Source organism: Hylaeus volcanicus, chromosome 8, assembly GCF_026283585.1.
Source record: "Hylaeus volcanicus isolate JK05 chromosome 8, UHH_iyHylVolc1.0_haploid, whole genome shotgun sequence".
In the NCBI taxonomy this organism is placed as follows: domain Eukaryota; kingdom Metazoa; phylum Arthropoda; class Insecta; order Hymenoptera; family Colletidae; genus Hylaeus; species Hylaeus volcanicus.
In genome coordinates, this window is record NC_071983.1 from 16940801 (window position 1) to 16956666 (window position 15866).

Consider the following 15866-nt stretch of genomic DNA (forward strand, 5'->3'; position numbering starts at 1 on the left):
ATAGTGGCGTTTAGTGGCGGCTAGGCTAGGCAAACCGAGGCTCGTCGCTCGCGCGTTACGTTCAGTGTTCCTTCGCGCTTCGGCCAAAGACTTGTTGTTGTACCGCCTCGTGTCACGCGATTCGTTTATTCTGTTTCCCATCGGGTGGCTGGAGGTCCCGTTTGGGAAAACGGAGAAAGCATCCCGCGAGAGAGAGAGTTTGGTTCGAGGGGAAAAAAGAGCACGCGAAAACCACGAAGCGTTCGCAAAGCGTAATCGGCCACCATTAGCGGCAGCGGGAGCTTCCTGAATTTCCCGCGGCCGAGGGACCCTCGAGGACCTGCGCGCGTCTCTAGTCTAACGCGCTCGATTTTCGATTCGATATCGAAACGCGGGAGTCGTGTGCCTATTGGACGCTAAAAATCTGTGTGGCGCTGTCGGTGCGTGCGAAGTATAATCGATTCCTCGATCGGCCGGGCAAGAACGGTTACTGGTTGTTGTGGAACCGCCATTACCGGATCGAAGACGAAACTTTTTTTTCAACGAGACGCGAGGACAGATAGGTGCGTCGGTTGTGCATGTACACGCACTAGAGAATCGAAGAAGTAACCGTGGATGTAGTATATCGTGCACGACGCAAGTTAGCAACGGTCGAACGTTTCGTTTTGTTTTATTTTCCTTCTTTCTCCGCTGTTTCGGTGGCGTGTCGCGAAGGTGGTCGATGGTTATCATCGTGCGTGCACGTTCGTACAAAAAGTTGTTTACATTTTTTGGTGACTCGAGAGAAGTGCAACACGACGATCGCCCAAGTGGTGAGACAGACAGCAACGAAGGGGAGACTAGGATACGTGGAACTGTCGTTATAGAGTTAGCGGTGAAGAAAAATTCGGTGTTCGGGAATACAGCCAAATCGACTGTGCACTTTACCTTACCGTGTACACATCGGATATATTCAATCGTCGCGATCAGGTAAGAGTAATCAGCATTATTCGAAACGGTTGTAGGAGCTGTCTTCCGCAAATAAAGTGGAACGAAAGGACGTTGCGAACGGCGATTCAAAGGGCACGCTTGACCTCCATTTTCGGTGACAATTAAAGATGGCGGGAAAGTCATACGCGTTCGAATACCGCTACCCACGCCACATCGTTTTGGTGGTTTTCATAATTCGCTATTCCCTTAACGAGCTATTAATCGATTTGTAGGCGGATATACGAATAGACTAAAGTAACAGGGAATCGCTTAGGAAACATTTTCATTACCATAAATTTCACGAAGGTTCGAGCGTCATCTTCTTCGAATAGGAGTCAAACTTGACTGACATGACATCATTCCTGTAAGTTAAGATTTTGCCAAGGACATAATATGGTTATTTGAATTAAACAATGTTTAGCGAAATGTAGTAAATCCATTAATTCTAGGTTAGTTTTATCGGTACGAACAAAATGTTTGAAGGTGAGGCAAGTAGAAATAGATTACCGTGTTTAGATAACAGTTTTCCAGATTTGAAGGTCGTTTAGTGTATTTTCGAGTAAATCTACGTTTTGTTTATTGTGAAAATAGGCGAAATTAAAGGAGACGAGTTTGAAAATTTGTAAATGTATACTTGGTCAATCATATTGGTTAAAGAAATCAATCGAACGTTCACGTACCTACTAGAAATATTTAATTTGAGAGCATTAGTCCAACATACGCACAGCACGAGAACATGAACGATAATAATGGCCATCTAATGAAAGCGTCGCGATCGAATGACTAGGTGGGATTACCTAACCAGAATCTTTTCTCCGGGTAAAAGTGAATCTCGTAGAGCGGTGGTGGTGGGTCGTGCGTCTGGGGTGAAAATGAGCAACTGGACGGTAATCGCATACGATCTAGGAAGTGATCACGCATTATGGTTCGGTATACCACCAGATAGATCGGTTTACATAAAAACGATTAAATTCTATGGCGCAGGTCTCGGTTTTCTACGGTCACTTTATGGACGCAATTGTAAGTAGCGTTTTACGAATCGATACCTTTCTCTCTGTCCACCCTTCCTCTCCAGCGAGAGCGTAGCTCGCGTTACTATTCTGTCGATTATATAAAATTATCGTAACTCTATGGATACGTTTGCGCGTCAGTCGATTTTTGCCTTCGAAACGAACGCAACCTTGCGATTCGTGACTCTTGTTACAAAAATTTGTATGCATGAATTTTCGTGACTTATGTAACAAACATTTTTGCGTGTACAAATTTTCGATTTGTTTTCGCTTTGTAGCAACAAAATGGCTGGCAACGTATCAAAGTAAAGATTGACGTTCGCAGTTGTGAAAACAAGTATTCATCAACGTTTCGACCTTATGAATAACATAATTATACTTTTTATACACATTTTCATATTATAGTTTTGATATTTATATTTTTTTTTCTTCTGTGGTTTAACTTACGAATAACACGATGCGAACCTTGCATACAATTGTTGTCGTCATCGATTACGCTTTTGGTGTTATTTTTCTTCGATTCCAGCATTCTACATGGTGTTTCGTTTTATAAACGGAATTTTGTTGAGTATCTCATTAGGGGATGAAGCTATCGAAACGTGTTTTTACAAAAGTTATCTCATTCAAAGGGAGACACCATATGGAATAAACAATTTTTTTATAAGTGAAATGGCGGGGGAGATTTAAAAAACAAATTTCATTTTCACTTGTCGTCTTTGCTAGACCTCCTATGTAATCCCTATGGATATCGTTCGAAATTAACAAAGTTTTCGACGATCCGCTTAGTAGATTTTTCGATTTCGTGTTAATTCTACCGGAAGGCACTAAAAATGGCAAGCTGTGCGTCGCGCGGCATCGGTTGCGGCTGCATCGTAATTTCACGGCGTTGCATCCACGGATGAGCCATGTAAACAGACGAATCGCGGAATACGTAGTTCCCGTATGCACTTGCGTGCTTACCCACGCGCTCAAATAAGACGCAACTATATTTCGTTCAAGTATTTTCAGCCTAGGCCAACCTTCGGCCCTCGAGTATCCATCTCCGTCTTTCATTTTTCTCTCCGTCCGTTCTCCCCCACCCCCTCAGCGGTGTTCCCTCGCTTGGCTTCGACTCAGAAAGACTTCGCTAGTCTCTCTAATATAGTTAAGAGGTTTACAGTAGCGCGCGTTTCGCCCGTTAGCTTCTCTCTCTAGCGTTCTCTAATTCTCTAGCGCGCGACCGGTTACGTGGCGACCTTCGCGGCACCCAGGGCCGAGGGCCAAAATCATCTGCTTCGTGTGTTTGGTATAGCGCCGCTACAACGTTCGATAAATATTGAGATGCCGGTGCGCTATAAGGGCCCCGTAGCCTCGCGCCCCATATAAACCAGCGTCCCTGAAGTTTGGTACCACGTGGAGCTCTTCTCCTCAACCTCCCTCTACCACCTTCCGCTACGTTTCGCTTGCCTCTCTTGATTCGCCCGCGTTTCTCGCATCTTTTTTCTTCCTTCACCTCGTTGGCCGAACTCTTGCTTACGTAGAGCACACCATAGCCTCCATCATTATTTTTGTTCTTGACGCCTTACCAACCGACTACTCCAAGCCGAAACTATGTAGGAGTCTAAACGAAAAATAAGACACGGGGATTCGAAGCCACGATTCTCGGATCCACAGTCGACCGCTTTACCTACGCGACCAATCCCGTACCCTACGTTTCGTGTTCTTAGTTGACTCCTTATTGTTGGGTATGGGAGGCGCGGATACTACAACTATATAATAAAATGGAAACATGCAGATAAACTTCAACGAGCTTTATTTATATTAAATTTGTTGTTACCTCAAATAAAATGTAATTTAAAGAGTAGCAGAGAAACGCGATCGGATAAAAAAAACCCATAGATTCGATGGTCAAGTATTCTGAATATTTTGAAATTCTTATAATATTAAAAATAACTAAATGATCACCTTATCGTTATAACTAACAGGCCAGTCATGTTGACCGTTGTATCTCTAATTTCCAATTCAGAAATATTCTTTTTCCATTTCACTTTGCTCAAGTTCCACTTTCCATTGGGCCCCGATGTGAGTACAACACTGTTCCCAGTGTTCGCGTATCGATCGGTTCTGTCTCGGCTGCCGAACTTTTTGTTCTTGTATGACACCGATTACGCGACTCTTCGATAAGATCGTAGCGCACGTAACGCGTCTGGCTTTCAAGATCGAGGCCTGCATCTGTGTTTACGTTTTCGCGCGGCTCGTGGCCGTTCGTTGCATGGATGCTCGTCATCCAAAAATAATGGCGCTGGCCCGCGGCATCGAGACCGGTCAGCCAGTGTTTTCATTTTAGTGATATTATAGATAGAGTAAGGGAGACAGACTGCTGACTGTATCACAGCTAAAGAGAGAAAGAAATCACGATACTCTATCTGTTTTTGGTTTACTAGCGCATGTGAACGTTAACACTCGTTAACTTTACTCAATTCGATTCGTTCATCTTTCAGTTATTTTCTCGTAATATTTTTCCGTTAGTAGAGTTATATAATATATAAATTATATAAATTCGTAATATTCTACTTCAATAGCCGAAAATACTTTGACTTTTACGGCGCTTTAGTAGACAAAGATAGACTTGGTACCGCGATATTTCCCTTTTCTTTCTAACGGTGGGACAATTTCCACCTACACACAGGCTTCACCTGTTCTATCTATAACATCTCCACGAAAGCAATCGATCGCCCCAGCATCCTATACGATTGTTACGGCACTTTTGTTTAACAAACGGTTCGCGTGCGAGTCGCTCGAAGGGCAACGAATGTCGAAACGTAATACACGTATAGGTCGCGTGTCGTATTGTGGCGTTCCTGCACCTGCCATGTGACGTGGGAATCGAGAGTTGTGGGGCAGCGATTATATTCTGATTAATTAAATAATCAAATTTGAGAAATTCTTCGAATTCCCCGAACATTTATTTAAGCAATTTATTTCGACGTTTCGGTATTTTTATTTTCGGGGACCTCGGCGGACGATCAATCGTCGGGTTGCGTAACCCGTATGGTGTTGCAATCGAATGTTATGTTACATAGATAAATAAAGAGAAATAATTTTGAAATTTTTCGCGGGAATTTGTTGGTCGGTTTCGAAGAGATGGATTCTTCGCGTAGTTTAAATTGATAGCTTTTTTGCGGTAACGTTCCATATTTGTATAATCAATCAGTAATCGTAAATTGTACTTTTAATTTGCAATTAGAAATCATTCAGTCATTCGGAGTATGTATCCCAGAGCTAATTGTGTCTAAATATTCATTGATCGTTAATCATAACTGACTAGGCAACACATTAATTTTTTTTTTTTTTTTATCGGATGCAAATTTGAATGGACGTTTATCTCACGCATATTAATTTGTGTTTGAAATTGAAATGGAAAAATGTTTATTTTGTTATTACTTTTAATAAATCACACGCGGAGTAACGTAACTACTAACTACTCGTTACTAGTTATTCGTCGAATACCGGAGCCTCCGGTAATTACAATCACAGTTTTATATTTCGCTGGATACCGGCAAGGACGAGGTTCGTGATTTTCAATTTGTTCCGCGAACGAACGCTTCTCTTTTCCTCCCGTCGGATTCGCTAACTTTAAGGACAAGGGAATTTCGAGGCTCGAAGGTGGTCCGGTAAAAGTAAATGACCTTAGACCGCGAGAAGAAGCCGAGAAGAGTAAAAAAAAAAAAAGTGATCGTACGCGCGACCTATCGCCCGGCTAGGTCTACGAACTCAAATTGGGCCAGAGCCTTGACTCTCTCAGGTATTGGCAAGTTCGTGGAAGGGGGTGCCTCACCTGGCCCACCCCCACCACCGATACCTTGTCCCCTCCATGGTTTTTCGAGCATATCCGCCTCTGCTCGTTCATACGTACCGATGACCTTCGAGTATCGCGGACACAGCACTGTTGCTCGTAGACTGGACCTAACCTTTCTCGAGCAGGGCCCCTCGTGCCCTGCTCGGACTGATGTAACACCGAGAGCGATCGCCCCGTGTAGGTAGGTCGCCCCTAAGACCATGAAAAATGCGGTCATGGTCAAGGGTATCGAAAACTTACAAGAAAACGAAAAGTTGTCCGCTCAACGTGATCGACTCATGCTCTCCGGCTCGACGCGTAGTAATCAAATATTCTGAAAAACATGTCCGCCCCCACGAATAATAAGTATTTCTCATTTGGTGGATACTTTTTGTGGTCGCTTCAGTTTATTTAGAATCGAAGGCAAGCGTTGCTTGAAGGTAAAATAAATGAAGTCCAAAGACATGTACCCAAGGAAGGATGATTTTGAAGGTATTATATTTTACGTACGTTGTGTAATTTTGTAAAAGCACTCGTGTTTTCATCGTGAGAGTTTGAGTTGTTTCGTATCAGCTACTTTGATCGTCTGTACTTCTCCTATTTTTGAATGTTTTTAAATGGGACCAATTCTTTATCGTGCCATATATTTCGCGATTATCCTGTACGTGACATGCACGACGCATGCAGCTGAATAACGACCGCCATCGTTCGCAGAGAACGGTCGAACGATCGGTTTTTCGATTTAATAAACATCCAGCTCGCGTTGTTGCTTCAGGCGTCCAATTAACCGCTTAACGCTCTAACCCGAGTACCCTCGGGCACTGTACACAGGGATGGGAAAAAGTATTAATCAAATAAAAGTTTCGAATAACGCATGAAATCCTAACATAGTTTTTGATCTGTTATTTGTTCGATAAAAATTTAATTTGAAGTATTAAACGAAATTACGTTTTACGTCGAACGCATAAAAGCTTATCTCAACAGCTAACCAATCGAATCTCCCTGTTTCTATATCGCGATTTTCCGTTAATTCTAATTAAGTCGAGCATTTGAGAACAAAGTGAATATAAAAGCTACAAAACGTAGTTAAAACATTAAAGGTTATTCAAAGTATGAAATATCAAATAAAATTCAGTTCGACGAGGGGATTCGTAAAGCACAAAACGACGTTTCAATTTTTAGAATCGGATCATTTTCAAATTCTATACCTGTAGAAAATTTCACGATTAAATTTACAAATAAACATGGCATCGTCGTCGCAGCTGGTTTGATAGAATTTCAAGTAGTAAAACACTAAAGTTATCGAACAGAAATGAAAGAATATCCATATCAGAGAATAAAAAAATCAAACACTATATTTTTATCATATTTTTAAATATTCACAGTCATCGAGTTTCGACAAAGCGAACGTTGAGCGGTAAAGAACGTTTCTGTCGATGCCTTTATCGCGCGCGACCGGTACGAGGCAAGGAATAATGCCGAATCAAATGTTATTGTTGCGTCGATTAAACAATTATTCCCCCTCTGGCTGAGTTTAGCTCACCTTGAAACGGTTTACCTTCAAAACAGCAGAATGTACGATTAAGTGCGCGCAGGCCCGTTAAAGCACACGGCTCTCGCGTTATTGCCACGGCGTGTGTCGCGCGCGAGGGTTGTGTGAGATTTGAAACACGCGAGGAAAATAAAACTTCGTCAACGATGAAATAACACACTCCTCGCGCGCAAAGATAATAAATTAACGATACGCATCGTCGCCGATGCATTGTACGCGCACTTTTCTCGAAGGCCGAGCGACCTTCGTCGTTGGAGCGTGTTCTCCCGACGCTGCTAGTTGATAAACAAATTCGAGCTGTCTGGTATCGGAACAGTCTATTTCCATGTCTAATTTTATGTCAAGATGATCTCTTCGTAAAATATTTGTGGGCTTTTTTTCAATACATTTTTCTGTCGTTGATCTCGGTCATTCATAGTTTTAGATAGTATTCGTATTAGGCATGAAACTGTGCAATTTTGTGTTAGGCATATAGGATAATTTCCGTTATTGCAGATTATGAGTATGACTGAACGCATAAAGTCGAAACGTCGTGGATAATTGCTCGTTATTAAAAACTGAATTATTAGTCTTCGTTTTGTTTACCAGCTGCCAGCCAAAAGTACTTTATCTGCAGGATTAAAAATTACTTTGTAATTTATTTAATTAAATTTCTCTCCGATAGTAGCTCGTACAATCATTTTCGTTGAAAGACGCGATTTCGTTGTTGTAACCTGAAAGATCCCTTTAACTAACAGACGAGCACGCACGTGAAAGAGCTATCGCGACGCTCGGCGTTCGTTATCTATTCTATCAACTTTCGTGCGGATACAGTTTGCACTAATTTGCTTCGCACGTGACAGCCCGTCGTAAGATTTTATTTCACGTCCGACGTTATGCAACTGCTGCTAGCCGAAATTATTCTCGTCCCTGAAGAATCTTGCCAAAAGGGTAGAGAAAACAGGGACGCAATCGATACTTTCATCCAGGGTCCTCGGTCAAACTAACGAGGAAAGCTTGCTAATCGATGCGTTCTAAATAAATCTGAAGTTTTTCAAAAAAAATCGTTTGCACTTGATCGCATTGTTGTTCTTCATTAGCGCTGAAAGAAATTTGTGTGTTGTTCGGGGTGGGGGTGTCTTCACTCTTTGGCGCCAAAGAAAGATAGCAGCAGTCGTTACACCCACGTGTACTTTACACCCGCAAAACTTGAGATTCCATGTATCAATCATAGCAATTTCCCTCGTAGGAGACAGATATTAATTTTGCTATTTTCCTTTGGTGCTGAATGAAAATTCTGTGAATAGAGAGGGTTGTTTCCACTCCTTGGCGCTAAAAAAAGATAGCAATACGTAAGCCCATGTGTACTTTACACCTGCAAGATTTGGGATTCCTTGAACTGTATCAATCGCAGAATTTCCCTCGTAGGAGACGGTTATTAACGCGTGCTAAAGGTCCGGGCGAACGTCTGAATATCCGAAGGTGGAAATAGACTGGCGGAGGAAAGCGTGCATGGAATTCTAGCGGGCGATCCCGTCGCGAGGTGATGTCACGGCTTGTCCATCGGTGAGAGATCGTTTAACTTGGCACTCTCGGGGCCCTTGCTGCGGCAATAGCAGCGCCTCGAACGCGACAACTCGCAGCGCAATAAAAACGGAAGGCTGCGAGCTAGGAAGGCCGCTAGCAATTACTCTATCCATACCAAGTTCGACCTAACTCGCGAGTTTCTCTCAATGGGTTCCATTCTTGCGTTTCCTTCCTTCACCCTCTATCTGGCCGTGATCAGGATATCGTACTGAGACATCATTTTATGAGGACAAACTTCGGTTCACCGTTTGCCCATTAGACCGTACCGGACCATCCCTCGAGGAGATTCCAAAGAACAGAGGGAATAGTATAGAGTAGAGTGATAAAAACAACAACTCTGCCGAGACCGTTCAAAATCCAATTGCAAGTGAACTTGAACATGTTCACATGTTCGTCATCTGTAGCAAAAAGTGAAATAGGCCTGCATGGTTTAAACATTGTAACAAACAAGCTCGTGCTCGATTGATTGTTTAAATTCACTAACCAGGAGAGGTATTGCCATCCCCTCAAGCTTTTGCGTTTCTTGATGCTTTGGAGAAGTTTGAGTCTTAAAATGAGATGACTGAAAAGGATCAGTTACAAATTATGTACATGTGGGTATATTTGTGTATGTATGGAAGTACCTAGGCCTATGATTGTTTTGTGTCTCAGAGTTGATTCAGTATGAGTAACTTTCTATTGAAAATGGAAACGACCAGCTTTTGCAAGAAAATTACTCTATTACTGTAAAAAGTTAGCCTTGAAACGCATGAAATTTATGTGACCGGTTGAGCCTAATCGTCAGCGATCTAATGCGAGCCTAATGGCCGCCCATTAATAACTGCTTTCAATTTTGTCCTTTGGTTTGAACGTGATTATCATTATCGTGGATCGATGTCGCGATTATTGCCCGGGGCAATTCGTTTTGTCCGCGTTATCTTGTTAAGACGGAGATCATCCGTCTGTCCCGCGAACCGAAATTCGCTTAAATAAAAGCATCGCGGTCGGAATCGTTCCAGATGATCTTCGATCGAAACCGGTTTCCAGACACAGGAAACGGGTAGCACGTAAAGGCAACAAAGTATCAAGCTCATAAGGAAAAAAGGTAAATCGGAAACCGTGAAGCTATTTTTAAGTATAACTGAGATCGTGATCGTTCCGTTGTTTACGATTCCTATTTATTTCCGTTATAAATATATACTTGTTTCGTTTCTTCCCGCGCGTGCCTCGTTATCTTCTAATGCAGTGGTTCTTCGCCTTGTCGAGCTCGGAGTGCATCTCCAAGAAGTCTAGTCCTTTTTTAGCTTGGGGTACGATTTAAAGAAAAATTGGATGATAGAGAAAAGAATTGAACGAATTACTGATTACTTGAATACAATTTTTAGTTTTTTTTTTTTTGTTGTCTGCTTTATTCCAGATTTTATAGCGAAAGTGTTCACCAGGGATGATTTGAATTGCTTTGTGGCTTGTATCGTATAGATGATTAGGGGAAATTAACATTGCTGCACTCTAGTGTTAATTTCTGAAATATCTGAAAATCCCAGAACACGTGCGCATACGAATGCATGAATGTACCAAGAAATACTAACTGCCTCTAAGGTTGCCACTCCTACAATGCCTATAAATATACCGTAGAATAGTATTATAACTTCAATGGATGCACTCTGACGACACGTGTTGCATAATCTAAACAACCGTACTCCCGACGAGGCCTCTAGAAAGAAACGAAACGAGTATCACTTTACGATTCAACAAATATACTTTATTAAATTCCATTGATACGTAACGACAATAAATAAAAGTGTAACAAAATGTCAACAAAATTCCACGCAAGAAACAACAAAAAATTCTGCAGTGGTCTCGGTTCAATTTAAATTTAATCGAATGTGAAACCTAAGAAATTAACAATTGTTTATCAAATCCGTGGTCCAAAGTATGGTTTTTCGGTGTTCTATCTCTCTTCTGATCGGATAATCGCATATTTCGATTCCAATCTCGCGAAATCTTGATTCAAGTCTCGCGAGGTCTCGCGTTCGCGATTCGAGGAACGCGTAGCCGAGACTTTTCGATTCATTATGCCATTGTTACGTTCTCGAGCTACATGTGGATCGATCTTTGTATACTCGTCCAAGTGCTTAGTAGCTCGCGATAATTCAGGGCGATGCGACACGCCAATAGTTGCGACCGCGGTCGTGAATAATTGAAATCGTTTGCTTATTAACAACGCTTGTCGTTTATTTACATAATTGCGTGCAGAGTGCATTACGTTGTCAGGGATCGCGATCGTCGCCAAAGTGCGCCGTAAACACGGTAATTAGCGCGGAGCATGGTGCATCGTTCTTTGCCGATGATATTTGCCCGACAGATAATTTCACAGCTTTTTTCATTCGTCGTTGCCGCCTCGTGATGTTACGTATGCTCTTTTGAGCATGATGCAGCGAGACGAATCTGTCGTTTAACAGGACCGATAGCGTTAACATAATGCTACTGGAGAAGATACGATTCGAGTCGTTGCGTTAGGCGGCCTTTAACCCTTAAAGTGCGAAATTTTTAATTATATTTTTATTTCAACTACAGCCATGAACGATATATATCATTTCCACATACTAACAATTTCATGGAGATATTTCTGAACTTAGTAAAAGTTCCGCGAAAGAAATAAAGCTACCCCTAAAAAATAGATTAACCCTAGAATGCTGGATAAATATCCCCTTAATGGGATGATTGACAACCATCTCGCGACACGTTGAAACGCGTTCCAACGTTTCCCACAAGCCGCGAGAAGAAAGGCTCGGTCGAATTCGACGACGGATCGAAATCAACCAACCGATCGTCCTCGTGAATCCTGCCCGATTGTTGGCCAGTCAAACCTGCGTGACAGCGTTTCTCGCGCTCGTGGAATTGTCAGGCCCTCGTTCGAGTAGGCGCGAATTTCTAAAGAAGAAAAAAAAGAACGCGTCTTTATAGATCATCGACGTTTGATCGAAGCGTCCGTCGCCTTCGAGAAGGAAGCTGTCTGGTTTCCCAGCGACCATTAAACTCGCGGCATGACTTAAGGGATCGTTCTTGCTTGTCGCCTCGAATAGATCAACTTTTTTTTTTAGCATTTCTGCGAAGTCTGTACTCTTGGTAACATAGTTTTGAAATTGTTCGAAGCAACGAGTCAAATTTGTGGATGGAAAGCAAATCTTTATTTCAAAACTGTGTTTCTTTTACATTCGCGGGCCAGTAAGGACGAAACTTCTACAATATTTGGCATCTTCGTTAATAATAATCCTATTCAATATTTGTACAGAATGTAAAAGTTTTCAAATCAAGTTTAAAACAATTTTCGTTATATGCATTTCTGTTGTATCATCAACAGTAAACGAGATATGTGCTCCAATGGTATTCCTTGAGTAGACTGCGCGCGGCTTCGTCCTTCTCTTCCAAAATTATACGTTAACGTAATTTTTAAGATATATATCGACTCCAAAAAATTCCCCAGAGCTGGTCGAATCATCCACAGATATGACCACAAAGCTGCGCAATTGTGCATTCGCATGGAACCTGTAAAAAAATTGTTGAGTGTATCTAGCGCCCCAACGCTTCACTGCTGCACCGTTTGCCGCGAGAAAGCTGTATGTATCTTTGGCGCGAAACGTTCTAGTCGAAGGCATCGACGACGGGAACAAATCGTCGAACGAATGCGATGTCGACAGAACGAAACAATGGTCGAAATCCATTCGTCTCGAGCTGGCTGTGCTAGCTGGGAACATTCCACGCGAGACAAAAACCCGATACATTCGAGGCTATGGATTTTAACGCAGCGATTCGTCTACCCTTTGCCCCAACGAACGAGTTGGTTGATCAGGATGAAACGATAGATTTTCGAGGAAGGATGATCGAGTCATTGGAAAACTCTTTGCGCCGGTTTGTCAAGGTAGAAGTCAAGGCGCACTTTTATTCTCGATTATACGTTTCGAATAGTAATCTTGGAATCTATAAAATTTTATTTTAGTTTTACGTGTTCACGCTGGGATTTTCATAAAAAAAAAAACACATTAAAAAAAAAAGGAACCGGTCATTTCATATCTGTCTGCAAAAATCTCCAGGAAGCATATATTTTTTCAAAGTGTCACTGTAAAACAAATTTAAAAAAAAACACGCACTCATGATTATCTACATTGTATCGATCAAAAGTAAATGGTATAGTTTGGTTTTCAGTGAAACTGTGATAACAAACATCATATTGAAAAGACAAAAAATTAGCAACATTTCACAAAGAAATATTGGGATTATGTATAATAAGGAATAGAAGTATCGCTAGTAAAAATGCGCAGGCATGCGCGCATACCATAATTCGCTATTGATATTTAGCGATTAGTTTAATTGCATGGCGTCCTTCGCTGAACGCGACTAACGATACCCAAAAATAAACCTGCCTTTGCGTTAAACTTTAAACAAGCAATTTGCGTGCGATAAGTGCTTCGATTTTTACCTGCACGCGAGTACCGATTACATTCTTTGTTAACTAGGGACACGGTGATCTTTTTGCTGAACGTACAATAGAATCGAGTATGTTCTTTCCAACGCTAGCTATTTCGCTACTTTGAACAGCTAAATTTTTATTCATTCTCAAGACAACATTTTACAATTCAAATTCATTCATGGTTCATTCAACCAGTAACAAAGGTGTTTCTGCTCCAATTCGTTGTTCGAAGTTTATCTGGATAAGAAGTTTGTTCATCTTGGCGTTGAACACGTCGTCGACTGGCGATTTGCACTTCCTAGTCGCGGCTCGTACGCACCAAAACACCGACTCACGGATTCTCTATGCACACGCTCGAGAGAGACGGAAAGAGAGAAGCCGTGAGCGTTGCGCGAGCGCGGCTCTCCCGGTGTGTCGGTGTAAAACTAACAATAATAATAAGGTTGAGTCATGTGGGGCCTTCGAGAGCAAAGAAGGGCCTTGATTTGTGCCCCGGGCAAGGCAAAGATCTCGGCGTTGCTCCGTCAGTCTATCGTTTCTCTCCTTCCTCGATTCGACTCGTGCTTTTTTGGAGCTCCTTGCGCGGAACTCTGCGCAGAAACCAACTCGAGGGCAACTCGAGCGTGGAACGCATATTGAAATCGACGTGGATTCTCAGTACTTGCAAAGGCTTATCGCGAACGCACCGAAAGAGATTCACGCCAAATTTTCATCTCGATAAATTTAATGAATCATTAAGAAATGAACGATATCAGTTTGCAATAAATTGTAGTGGATTTACAATTGGTCGTCCGTAGTAAACAGTGACAAAGGTTTGCGTTGCATGAACACTGCAACAAATGAACAAGCTCTCGATTGCCCTCAGAGGCTGTAGGTACGTGTGATTGTAGCCACAGTACGGGTTTAGCAACCCAGAGGTAACCAAGCTATAGGGGGGCTAGTGATGCAAGAATTACACGAATGTAAAGGCCGAACAAACGCAAGTACATTACTCATGCAAATACACCAAACGAGACTGGTCAAACTTTCATAATTGAAACTTTCAGCCTATTTGACTCGATCCATTTGGAGTTTCCTCGTTGCACGCTCTTAGAACGAGCCAATATCGAGTCCTTCCGTGTGCATTACAACTCCAATCTTGCTCCAGGACCTTGGCTATCTTCTCTCGTTCTCTTAGGAACTTAGGATCTCTGTGTCGTCGCTGGTTTCTATTTTCTCCACTTTATCTCTAGAATGTACTAATGTGTACCTCACTGTATGAATTCGTTCCTTTTTAACTGATACATAGTACAATCTATGTTTAACCCATCCTCTAGCTGAAAACAATCAGGAGAGCGACGACCTTAATAACTCTTAAAGACATATTTAACTCTTTACACGGACGGAGTGCCTACGTACACATGCCTATCAAAATCATCATTTCTTCCATGTCTTAAGGGGGGAAACCACATTAGAAGGTTCAAAAAACCGATGTTTTTTCACAAATCGTTAGCTTAACTATCCAAGAATACGCTGTCAAATTTTGAAGTCTAGTTACGACTTTCAGCGGACATCGGTCCGTAACCTTGTTATTTTTGGCTGAAATTATTCAAAAAAATGCACAAAAGTTGTTCGAAATACGAATAAAATGATGTCGAAATTTAATTGAATTCTAATTAATTCTTCGGACCAAAAAAAAATCCTAAAAAATCAGTCAAAATGAGCCTCCTAATGTGGTTTCCTCCCTTAATATAAAATGTATTTTCTTTCCGTTAGTCAATTGTTTTGACTGCAAAAAAAAACACATGAAAATTGCCTGGAAACTGGTGAAAAAGAAGTAGCCCAATAAAAAATCCTGAGTTTGATCCATTACATCAAGAGCCGAGATACCGTGTCACGGGGCTCGGTTCTCGAACCGTGATACGCGTCTGAAAGATCGCGAGAACGACGGTCATCGAGATTCGTGGACGCGAAACCTTGGGGCTCATTGTCTAGCAGCGATAATTGGCTGTACTTGGCTACAGTTTCGCGTACAGGCGCGCTCGCGCTTTAATGTCTGCGTGTACTCGCTCGTGCAACGTCGCCGAGCAAAGAGAATAGTTTACGTCTCTCGTCTCTATCAATCCGTCTCGCTCGTTCGCGCTAGACGATAGACTAGAGAGACATACGACGGTCCAGGGCCGACTAGCGAGCGCCTTGGAGGCGTAATGACGATCGTAGAAACTCTCGAGGCCGGTCCACGAGGGCCGAGAGAGTTTTATGAATGCGCGAACGTGATAGAAGACTCGAAGAAACACACGGCGAGACATCGATATCGCGAGCGAGTATCGAGTTCTATGCTGCCTACGATGTTAAATCCGCGAGCTCGAACGCCGCGATAACGGCAATCTGCGAGATAAATTCCCGCGAAATCTTCCGACCGATCGATCGCAACGATTAGGATTCCCCTGGGGTCATCGATTCGGGATTCATCGAAATCGATGATCAAGAGTGTCGCAATATACATATATATATATATATATATATATATATATATATATATAT

At 42.1% G+C, this 15866-nt stretch overlaps 2 protein-coding genes across 4 annotated transcripts in view; one reads left to right on the plus strand and one right to left on the minus strand.

Annotated features, from left to right (window-relative positions):
* LOC128881643 (ecdysone-induced protein 74EF) overlaps positions 1-15866 on the plus strand; it is a 208507-nt gene that overhangs the window by 19327 nt on the left and 173314 nt on the right. For 2 of the 3 annotated variants that reach the window (XM_054132909.1, XM_054132911.1), the window contains exon 1: positions 19-948. The exons of the other annotated variant lie outside the window; for it this stretch is intronic. The gene's annotated coding sequence lies outside the window, so the exon portion shown is untranslated. Of the gene's footprint in view, positions 1-18; positions 949-15866 lie in introns of those variants that run through there. 3 annotated transcript variants of the gene reach the window in all.
* LOC128881648 (U7 snRNA-associated Sm-like protein LSm11) overlaps positions 11865-15866 on the minus strand; it is a 41866-nt gene continuing 37864 nt past the window's right edge. Inside the window, exon 5 of the mRNA XM_054132923.1 lies at positions 11865-12421. Within this exon, the coding sequence (XP_053988898.1) occupies positions 12207-12421 (215 nt within the window). The 3' untranslated portion in view covers positions 11865-12206. The remainder of the gene's footprint in view (positions 12422-15866) is intronic.